The sequence below is a fragment of the Colossoma macropomum genome, unplaced genomic scaffold, assembly GCF_904425465.1.
Source record: "Colossoma macropomum unplaced genomic scaffold, Colossoma_macropomum, whole genome shotgun sequence".
NCBI lineage: Eukaryota > Metazoa > Chordata > Actinopteri > Characiformes > Serrasalmidae > Colossoma > Colossoma macropomum.
Window position 1 is genome coordinate 14,898,418 of NW_023494804.1, and position 12,222 is coordinate 14,910,639.

Here is a 12,222-nt window from a genome sequence, read left to right on the forward strand (position 1 = left end):
TTTTTCAGTATTTACTATGAATCATTCAGCAACTACTATGAACTATTTAGTAGTAGTAGTAGTAGTAAAGTATTCAGTAATGTGTATGCATTATACAGTAACTGCTATGTATTATTCAGTGTCTACTACAAATTCATAAATATCTAGTATGAATTATTCAATAATGTCTATACATTATTCAGTAACTACTATTAATTATTTAGTAGCAACTATGAATTATTCAGCATCTACTATAACATATTCAGTGTCTAGTATGATTTATTCAATATTCTCTATAAATTATTCAATAATGTCTATTCATTATTCAGTCACTGCTATTACATATTAGTAAGAATTTTTAATTATTAAGTATCTCTCTTCAGTATTTACAGTTAATTAGGCATAACTGATGTAAATTACTCAGTAAAACTATGAAGTGTATGTGTAAGTTCTGTAGTTCTAAGAGTGAGTAGCTGATCTGTGGAGTTACAGACCCTCAGAGTTTAAATACATGCTATAAAACTATAAAAATGCTATAAAAGTGAATGTGTTGCTGTACCATAGTGAGGAATTTTGCACCATTGGTTTGATGAATTTATGCTGCAGGAATTGTGCGAGGTACTCCGGCATGGGGAAGCCGTCTCGGGCCAGTTTAATGATTGGCTCAAACAGTCGAGCCCATGGCAGTTTCCCATACAGAGCGTGAGCACGAGCATAACCACGCAACTCCCCTGGAACTCCAATCCACTGTGGGCCTGCAGGGGAGAAAAAACAATGAGAGCATTGAAGTAAAAAAGTCACAGATTAAAGCGGAGCCAAGACATGTTTGGGTTTCTTCTTATCGGCTACTGCACACTGAACACGTAGCGCAGCATCGCACTGTGTAGCAGAAAGTACAAAGCACAGCTACACCACTAAGTTCATTTTACACTCATATAGATTTAATGGAATAAAAACATCATTTAGTGAATTTATCATGTTTGGTATCTTCATAAACTAAAAGGCATGAGGTGAAGTTATTATGCAGCTAGGCTAGTAAGATTATAACAGATTAGCATGTGTCTGTTTATCTTAAAGACTTTACACTGGCCTTCGTGTTAATGTTACTGTAGCATGTCTTGCGCTACCCCAGGCTCAAGGAGGACACTGGAGGCAGGGTTTGCAGCAGCCATTTCAGTTTAATTCACAAACCAAATAAACACAACAACCAAACAGAACCAATGAAACCAAAACAAAACCAACGCTAAGTTGACCACTGTTCTGTGGCTTAAGCTAGACTTTTCAGTCCTTTTAAAAGTAAGCTTTTCAATTCTGTCCTCAGTGTTTTGTTGTTGCTGCTGCTGCCTGTCCCTCTCTCTCTCTCTCTCTCTCTCTCTCTCTGTTCCCTCTCTGCTCTTTTTAAAAGCGCTTGAGCTGAGAGGGAACGAGTATGGAAGGCAAATCCAGCCAAAAAAGTAAAAAGTTAAAACAATAAAATGTAAAGGCAAAGCTCTTTTTGCCATTTCTTTTTCCAAACATCTGCACAAATATCCTGCCAGAACTGACAATGAAATGAAATACCTGCTGGTGATTTACTTTTCATTTCACACTTTGCTTTTTCATTTTCAAACTGACCAACATACAAATATATGTTAATTAGCCGTAGGCAGGGCTACGGGGTACATTTTAGGACATCCTCAGACCTCTGCGTCAGAACGGCATCATTCCTCAAGCTAAACGACTTTGAGTCTGGAGAAAAATCACCGTCATGTCTCTGATCTGGTGAAACTGAATGTCAGACCAAACGGCCTGTACTAAAGCCTCCTCCAGTGTTAAGAGTGAGGCTACAAGTTGAAGCATTTACTGAAGGATTTACTGAAACACTAAAACATACACAATAAAGCACATTACAAGCTTCAAATGTCAGATTTTACAGTAGTGCTGCCATCAGTGTTTTACCCAACAAGGGAAAGTCAATGTACACCACCGTTAGCTTGGTAATTGTCTTTACTTTACTTGGCACTGACAGTATAACATGTTATTAACACTACTTATAATGCATTATATTAACAATTCATAATGTATAATAAACATGGCTATGAAGTGTAATTCATTTTTATAAATGTTTATAATCATGTTTATAATGCCATATGAATGCATTATAACATGTTATAAATGTGTTTATAGATGCTTACAAACGTGACATTCATAGAAAGTGTTACCACTGACTCCTTTTTAAATGCTTTTTAATAAGGAGATTTAAGCTATCAAAATATCCTACCTGGAGTTTTATTTATGGATCTACCAATACATAAGTGCTGCAGTAGAACATTTCGACAAGGATTCTCTCTAGAGTCAGTGTTTGGTTTGTCCGTTCTGGGCTACTGTGGGAACATGCCCAGAGGCCTCTGTTGGAAGAGAAGCTGCTCATATGTAGATTTAAAAGGGCTCATTCAAAGATAATAAATACACAACAACTCATAGTTACAGGTGATTACACACAAATGAAAATGTACTTTTGTATACTGTATTCCATTTCCGCCAATAGAGCCCCTGAAATCTCACGCACTGCACCTTTAAAGTGGGGGAAAATCCTGCCATACTGGGGTTGAGCTCTGCTTGAGATGCTGGCATCAGAAAGTGACTTTATTTATCCGTTTAGTCTTAAATCACCGAGATTAGGAAGAATTCTATATTCATTTTTAATTTAATTGTAGAGGTTCGTTCATTTTCACAACAAAAGCCTTTGTGCTGATGTCAGGAATGAAAAATAAACGTGCTGTTCCTCGTTTCGACATAACCCCTGTTATAGCTTTAATAGCAGAGTTTTGGAGGAGCGCCAGTGGTCTGGTTTCACAATCATATTGTTTAGTTTACAGAGCGGCTCCCACACTTAGTTTAGAAAAGCATGTGTGTTTCTTTGTTTTATTTCCGCCTTTTGGTTATGAATAGATTGTCACGTTTACACACCGGCTGCAGGTCTCAGATGTCAGAATCATCTCTCAGAACGACGAAGAACGAGTAAAACAGGCTTTCCGCGGTGATAAATTCTGTTTATCTTACAGATATCTGTCATCTTACACAGAAAAGACTCAACTTACAAAACAGCCAGAAAACATGAGCACTCAGGACACTCCGATTGAAGTGATAACGTGATTAGGTAACATTTTTTGAGGACACACTGTGACTGCTCACCATGTCATTCACCCCTTAAACTCTACGGGTCTCTACCTGTATGAGAGTAAGGAACTGAAGACGACAACAGCTGTGAGAAACCACGTTATTAACCCTCTGAGTTCATTCTCTCAATTTGCTCATATCTTCTTAAATCCTCCTTTAAAGGCTCTTCATATAACATGATGCTCATATGTTTTATATCAAAATACTCTGTTATCTTCACCACTACTTTCCAAAACCGCTGCAGCAACTTCAGCAGCTGTAAACTCTCTGCATGCCATTTCACATGTGTCTCTGATGTGGACCGAATGAAGAATGAAGGGTTTACGGCATGATGGTCAGTGCTTAGTGATTTCCTTTGTGTCCATTGGTCAGTTTCACACAGAATGTAGACGGACACATGAATCCAACAGTTCCACATGGTGAGAGGCAGATGACGTGCATCTCAGCCCCTCTTCATAGCCTCATAACTCCGGATGTAAGTCATGTATGATCTTGTGATAAGATGGAATAGAAAAGGCTGACTCTACAGATTCAGGAAATGTTTGCACTGTATTTCTGTGCTGGATTATCACAAAGGTACACAAACAAAAAGATCTTTAGAATTAAACAGACTGATCAGAGACATGTGAAATGGTGTGCAGAGAGTTTACAGCTGCTGAAGTTGCTGCAGCGGTTTTGGAAAGTAGTGATGAAGATAATGGAGTATTTAAATATAAAACGTATGATCATCATGTTATATGAAAAGCCTTTAAAAGAGAGTTTATGAAGAGATGAACAAATCGAGAGAACCCAGAGGGTTAAAGGGTTAAAGAGCCATCCATTGACAGGATCTTTAGAGAATTAAAAATGTGTTTGCTCTAAAGACCCCTTTTTTGCATGTTTATTTTTTAAAAGTGTAACCAGTGCCAGACAGGTAATTGGGAGGGTCAGGAGAATTCTCAGTGGGATGGTTTAGTTTTGGGTCACTTACTCTGAGCTAATGTATAAATGCATGTAAGCAGAAAGACACTCAGACAAACTATGTTTCAGACAAAAATGTTACATCATTAATTTATTCATTGTGTGTCTGTAGTATTTTAAGGCTTAAACCAGGAGGAAGGAGATTAACCCGTGGAGAGACATAAGACGGAGCTGAAGTTAGCTTCTCATTTATGTTTCCTGTTTCACCTGTACGAGTGCTAGCATGTAACTTTTTTTCACTGTTGTAACATGTGAATCATGAAGATGGACAGCAGCAGCAAAAACTGAAAAAAAACAAGGTGCTACTTAAGGAGGATGAGGACAGAACCGAGCAGGTGGGCAGTGAGAAATGTTGTCAGGACCTCAATTTACTTAGCTAGCATTTGTTTTTAGCATATTATAGGTCATGATTTTGTCACATTTAAGACAAAAGTGTTCACCAGTTTTTATTTTATGACTAGCCAGATACTAGAGGTCTGCACTGGACTGTTTTTAGTACTGCTCCCGCACACACAGTTCCGTCAAGGTGAACTGACATCCAGTATCTGACAATAATGTGTTTGTCTGTTCACAAATACATTATTCTCTGCTGAAATAACACAGCAGCCATGGTCATCAGGCTCACTGTGAGTAACTTTACCAAACGCCATTTATTCCCAGTAAACACAGATCGACTGCTTCACACCTCTTCAGAATGACTTTTTTTTACTGTTTTGCTGTTATCATTTTATATTGTTTATATATGATTTAGTGATTGTTCTATTTTATTTAGGCTGTTCATTAATTTGTGGGATTTCTCTTCATGCGTGCTTCGTCCCACTCCTGCATGCAGTGGGCTGGTTATCCATCCGCTCCCGCACACAACACTGAGAATTAGTCCCGCAGGATATTGTGGTGGGTACAGCAGGAGTACAGACCTCTACTAGATTCCTTGGTTTTCTCAGTAAAGCACATAAATAACAAATAATAGATAAGTTTGGAGCCCTGCTGGTAACATCCCATATAAATAAAAAATAATGCATAGCCACACCTTATTAACACGTGGGAATAAGATCCTAATGTGTGGCCAACACTTAGTAAGGCATGGCAATGACATCGTGCCTTACTAAGTCAGTGGTGGCCACACATTAGGCTCTTGTTTTCACACCTTACTAAGTTGTGGACACGCTTTATCTTTAATTTATACAGGATGTCACCAGCGGGGCTCCGTAGATAAGAGTAAGTAATTAAGAAGAAAATACATAAATTTTGGAATTACAAATTACAAGAGTTACAAATGCAACGTGTTACGGGATGGGGTGGTGGACCCAAGTTCAGAGTCGTTATTTATTTTTATTTATTTATTAATTTATTAATTTTGCAGACAGGGATTTTGCCCTAATAAAGGTAGAGGGTGTGTGTGAGACAAGTGATAATGCTATTCTGATACTCCGAGGCATCAGCCTATCGCGGATTCGAGCCACTGCTCGGTGTATCGGCATTTTACTACTGTGCCACTGGTGAGGTATAAGAAGAGGTGGAGAAACCACTTGAAGAAGTGGTGGGATGAAAATAATGGTGGGAAAGGGCAAACAAAGAAGAAGCCGAGATACAACGTGCAAAATTACAAGTACAAAATCTTCCCTCAGTCACAAAGGGAAAAGCTTTCTTTTTGTTCCTGAAAGGACAGAAAACTGAGAGTTCACCACAGCACAACACTGAGCTCCTAACTATTCAGCTCAGCTTTCTGCTCTTTTTCTTTCAGATCTCTTTTGCTTTTACCTGAATTTCTCTTTCCTTTTTCTTCTCCCTTTTCTGTTCCTTCTCTTTTCCTGTCTTTTTCTCCAATGCAAACCTCTGTCTACCGTGTCATTCATCCTTCTACAAAGGTGCAACAGAGAACTGTTGCTGGTGTGGGTTTTTAAGTTCAGCCCAACAAGTGTGCCTGCTCATTGCTAATTAGCACTGGGGATTCTGGGAATTGGAGTTCTTTGACCGAGATCCACCTGCTCTTCTACTGTGCTGCCTCGGCCCCATGCTGGCCACCGGCGGTACAGGCTGACCTCTTACACCATGGTGAGTGTGTGTAGAGTTGGTGGGCTGGTCTGCATCATATAACTTCTGGTAGGAAAAACGGTCCCACCCTGGCCCTGAGCATAACCCAGGATGCTAATGCTACCGATAGTCAACTGTTTACCGAATATTTTGTTATCAACATTTGAGCATTTTGGGATCAGCTATATAGGACTATTGCAATGAAGTGTCCCCCCCCCAGTTAAAGTTCGGAGTTTACATTTCTGGGCAAAAAAATTGGCCAAGCCCAAAATATAATAGTTGTTACTGATGGTTTTGGATGGTAAGAATCCATAGAGAAATGTTAAAATCTCTCCACACTTACTTACTGCAGCTGTTTCTTTAATGATTTGTTCTTAAGACCATTAAAAGATTAATGTTTGCCATTTTGGACTCTGCCTATTTTTTTGCCCAGGAGTTTAGAGACCAACCTGTGGTGAGTTTGACGGTTTTGGGACAGTGCTGCAGCAGGTCCTGCCTGAAGTTCTTTGGAACTGTCTCTCTGGAGCTGATTACTTTCACTTTTCCTGAAAAAGATGGACAGCAGATCTGAGACAGACTGGTCTCTGTGGAATTCCAAAGAAAAGCTCATCACAATCACAAATCACAATCCTTATATGCCAAGTACAAATGTACAGCAGATAATATACAATACTTCAATCACTCTGAAATACTTATTTAATTGCGTGTACAGATGCATCCCAAATAGGATGTGTATGGAAATGATGTGTCAAGAAAAGTTATTATTATCAGTGATATATGTGCACTTAAAGATATGCAGAGGGTTTTGCACACTTTAACAGTAAATACATTGTGTGCTGTTAAATATAGAAATGCAAATGACTCAATAAAAAATAAATTAGCAGACAAAAACTGGGGTTGGCTCCAACGGTTCTCTTGTTTCCCAGGAAAAACAGTCCTGACTGTAAATTAAGTTGCACATTATCTTGCATCAGCCCAAACAATAACATTGGCCTAAAGTCTTAATCTACTCAAGCATACAGCTGTAACAACACAAACACATCTCTGTCCCTGTAACCAAGGAATGAAAGAAGCATCAGTGTTGATCCACTCAGCATTGATGGCTTCAAACAGCTCAAAAACATTGCTGAGCTAGTTTGTGTTCTGTGTTCAGGCAAAAGTAACATTAGTTTTTGCTTACTTTAGTCTGGAACTCAGATAGGCTAACCTTAGCTAGCGTGGCTAGACACATTAACAAGGAACTAAACAACGCTAATGTTGCTAAGTCACAATAAAGGAATAAGAGCTTGAATTTCAAACTGAAAGTGATATATATACATCTGTCAACACCTTTCAGGACACTTGTGTTGATAAGAACTAATAAGAACTGAACTGTTTTTCTCAGGTAAACCCTTTTCAGCTAGCCGTTAGCTCCAGCTTGCGCTGAGCCAATATGTTTCATTTGAATTTTGAATTTGAGATGAGAGTGATTGTGCAACGGAGCAGTAGATACTTTTACTGATTAAACCCCTATTTCACCCACAATAAAGGGGAACTTCTCAATATTTCTGCATAATTCATTGTTTAAGATGTAAACAGAGTAATTTAAAGTGGTTTGGTGTGAACTGGCTCAGATTTCTTTACAGTGGTGGTGATAGGAACCAGGGGTCACCATACCACAAACATAGACATTTTATTTACTATGTACTTTACATAATGTGTATCGCCAGACGTTTTGAAGTATCATGATCTTACATATATGTAAGCCATGCAAACCTCACCCTCACAACCTGACCCCACTGATACTACTGCTGTTGCGACATGAACTAATCAAAATTATTCACTTGAACCAATCAATCATTTAAACTAATTCAAATTAATCAATCACCCATTGTAGAACTGACTCTGTGTTTTTCCTTTCTTTCCTTTGCCGAGTTGAACAGCTGCCCATCCTGTGCGTCTGATGCTGCTGCCTCTTCTGCCTTGATTGGGTGCCACTGCTTGTCGTGCAAACCTCACCCCCACAACCTGACCCCACTGATGCTGCTGCTGCTACTGCATGAACTTAACTATTCAAATTAATTGTTTGCTCCTCCTTTTACCCTGTTTTTGTACTATAATACTTTATACTAACAATGTTTTACTATCCGGCGTCGACCAGAGGAGGATGGGTTCTTGGTTCCTCTCAAGGTTTCTTCCTGTTTCTCTAGGGAGTTTTTCCTTGCCACTGTCGCCACTGGCTTGCTCATGGGGGCTTGGACCCGGATTTCTTTTCTTTTTAATGCTCATTTCCTTGTAAAGCTGCTTTGTGACAACAACGGTTGTAAAAAGCGCTATATAAATAAACTTTACTTACTTACTACTTACTACTTACTATATGCTCTATCACCCAGCATCAGTGCAGTTTTGTGTCTCATTTTCTCTCTCAGCCTGCTTTTTTGGGCAGAAAAAGGAGAGGTTCAGGTTTCATCTAGGTCTGCAAAACATCCTTAAATCTTTTTAAACCTGAAAGAGAATACTACCTCTTCAAAATGATAAACTGGGCCAACTTTGCTTCCATAACAGCCTCAGTGTTTTTGCATGTAACTGCATGAAAACAGCAGTAACTCAGAAATGTGATAAGAGATGAATAAATCTGTGCCCGGGCCTGATACGAGCACAGGTTACTGGCCTGGAGCTCTGAGTATGTATATCTCAGATTATGAATATATGTGTCCTCTGGGTGCTGCTGTAGAACCTGAGAGCGTGTATTGAGTTATTACAACAATGACACAGTTACTGAATAAGTAGCACTGCAGTCCTAATATTACTGACACTGGAGCTCAGATTCATCTGATTAACCAGACAAACTCCAACTGATACCACAATGGACAAGAAACCTGCTCACTTCCAGGAAAACACAGGTCTGATTTTAGATTTGTTTGAACAAACAAATAACAGAAAGTGAGGATTTTGTTAGCTGTGTTAGCTGAATGTATAAGTCAGTCTACCTGAACCCCTTAAACTCTGTATATACTGAATATACATACTGTCTGGATGTACTGAACCATTTATAGTAGTTACTGAATAATTCTTATTAGATACTGAAGAATTCATAGTAGTTACTGAAGAATTCATAGTAGATACTGAAGAATTAATAGTAGATACTGAGTAATTCATAGTAGAAACTAAATATTCCATAGAGTGTCCTGAATAATTCATAGTGGATCCTGAATAATTAATAATAGCTACTGAAATTCATAGTGGGTACTAAATAATTAATATGATATCATTAAAAATTCACAGTAGATACTGAATAATAAGTGTGAAAATTAATAACTGAATATTAAAGTTTGTGTTGAAGGGGTATGTTTGGTTTTTGCATCAACATCAGCAGCACTTTATGTGTGTGACTATTTTTCAGTGCTGTAAAAACATGTCAAGTTATTAGAGTACGTGGGCTGTGAGTATTTTTAGAGTGGAGAGGACATGTAGAGACATAAAAAAGCTCCTGCTAAAAATATTTCCTGCTAAAGGCCACTGACACAGGAAACGGTCAGATAAAGAGAGACCAGCTCAGTGACTAAGGGCTGAAATGCCCTGTTTGACCACAGAGCCGTTCACCTTCCTCAGCAGTTCTTCCTCAGATTTACTGCTGCAGTAGTTGTGGCTCTTTGCTTTTGTTGGCCAGAGTAACTGTTTACACTTTCAGCTCTCAGAGCTGCAGGCCAGTAACCTGCACAGGTAAAAAATGTGGTGAATGATGATGGGAACACATCTGCAGAACACTTAATGAGTAAATAATGTGCTTATGTGACATGTTAGGCTGAAATGGGCTTTTTATTCGCTAGTTTCTTATCCAGATTCTCCATTCCATTTTTTATTCTCTATTAAATAGCTTTTGATACCATTGAGCACAAGATTTTAATCTAGCATCTTGAATGCTGGGTTGGCCTCTCGTGCACAGTTTTAGAATGGTTTAAATATTTAGGTAATAGGCAGTTCATGGTTTCAATGGAAAATCATTCATCAGAAAGATTTGGCCTTTCTTGTGGAGTCCCTCAAAGTTCAGTTCAGAAACTTTAGCTTCTTATAGCAAACCTGAAGTAGGAAATCTGGGTTTGATCTTAGACTCTGAGCTCTGTTGTATCTGCATGTAAACACAGTGATTAAAGCAGCTTTTTATCATGTGAGAAATATCAAATTCAGCCTTTTCTCTCACAGAGCGATGCAGAGAAACTTGTTCAAGGATTTGTTACAAGCAGTGTTGTTCACTGTAATGATCTTCTTACTGGACTTTCTAAGAAAAGTGCCCATCCTAACAAAAACAAAAGAGAGATCATATCACTCCCATTTTAAAAGAACTGCACTGGCTACCTGTATCGCTCAGAATAGATTTTAAAGTTCTGCTACTATTTTTTAAAGCTCGAAATGACCTTAAAGCACCACTTACATCACAGAGTGTCTGCGTTTATGTACCTACAGGTGATTTTAGATCTGCAGATATTGACCTCCTGCAGTCACCTTCTGTAAAATACAGAAAACGTGGAGAGACTCTTTCTGTTATTCTGCTTCAAAACTCAGTTCACCTTTTATTAGCCAGTCAAGCTCACAGCTCACTTTTAAGAAGCATCTAAAAATTTGTCTTTTTTACTTAGCATTTAATTAAAACTCTACGTCTCATGGTGTTTATCTTTTAATTTGTGTCATTTTTTATGATTATTCATAAATTCATTATTATGATAAATTCATACTTACAATTTTTTGTATTACTGTTTATCACCTTTGTGTGGAGCAATTTGAGCTGCCACCGGCATGAAAAGTGCTATATAAATAAAAAATATTATTATATTATATTATAAATTATTATTCCACCTTGAATGGTGCGGCAGTTACAGTCTGGTGCCTAGCTGTGTGTATCCACTTGCAATTTTGCAATGATCTGATATGCGATTTGCTGTTGCACAGAAGCTTTTAATGAGACTAAAATACAGATGTGTGCTTTTTATGATTTTCAGATGCCTTTTAATGAACTGGGTCATTATCTGCAGATCAGTATCTGCAGATCTAAGATAATTAACAGACGGACATTCAGGAGCTTTAAGGTCATTTGGAGCTTTAAAACCAGCAGCAGAGCTTTAAAATCTCTCAACAAGTCAGTGCAGTGTGTAAACAGGGGTGATCTGAGCTCTGTGTGTTGGTGTTGTGAGGATCTGTGCTGCTGCATTCTGTATGAGTTGTTTGCTCCAGTAAGAAGATCATTACAGTGATCAACTCTGCTGAACAAACACAGTAACAAGTTTCTCTGCGTCTCTCTGAGAGAGAAAAGGCTGAACTTTAGTGATATTTCTGACATGATAAAAAGCTGCTTTAGTGACTGTGTTTACATGCAGGACTAAACAGAGCTCAGAGTCTAGGATCACACTCAGGTTTCTTGCTGCAGGTTTGGTGTGTGAAGCTAAAGAGATTAAGTCAATAAAAGCACAGAATAATGCTATTAACTGCTGTTTCATTTTGTTTTCTCTGAGTAATTTCCCCCTCCACCAAAAATACCTGGTCCAATCGGGTCACCCCATTAAAAACAATTTTGCTATGCCCCTGGGTTTTTTTTCTTCTGTACAGTAACTCATCTCAGTTCATAATTTTTTCCTGACATTCTGGTTGTTTTTGTGAATTTAGTGGAAGGAAACTTGCCGACTGGGGCAAGTGCTCAGAGCTGTGGGTCGCTTCCCGTTTCCTGTCCCTGGACATACCACTCGAGTCCATGATGGTGAAGATGGCTCCGCCCCCTAGCCCCATGCTCTGAGGGTTCACCAGAGCTGTGCACAGAAGCGCAGAGATCGCAGCGTCTACCGCAGAACCTCCTTCCAGCAATATGTCTCTGAAAACATAGAGATTCTGTTAGAACAGCATTAAAGGTTAATTCTATTCAAAATTCAAAACTTCTCCAGAATTAAATGGTTAATATGTAAACAGAGTAATTCAGAGTGGTTTGGTGTAAAACACTCCGTTGCCTGTAGTGTGCTGGTTACCCGCCCACTCACGCACACAGCACTGAAAATTAGTCACGCACTGCAAGATATTGTGGTGGGTCCTGCAGGAGTGCAGACCTCTATTACAGAGATCTATGCT

General features: G+C 38.7%; 1 protein-coding gene across 1 annotated transcript in view; it reads right to left on the reverse strand.

Moving 5' to 3' along the window:
- ggt5b (gamma-glutamyltransferase 5b) overlaps positions 1-12,222 on the reverse strand; it is a 47,603-nt gene that overhangs the window by 16,787 nt on the left and 18,594 nt on the right. Inside the window, exons 2-4 of the mRNA XM_036594740.1 lie at positions 11,844-11,971; positions 6,582-6,677; positions 539-734 (exon numbers count right to left, since the gene is read on the reverse strand). Of these exons, the coding sequence (XP_036450633.1) occupies positions 539-734; positions 6,582-6,677; positions 11,844-11,971 (420 nt within the window). The remainder of the gene's footprint in view (positions 1-538; positions 735-6,581; positions 6,678-11,843; positions 11,972-12,222) is intronic.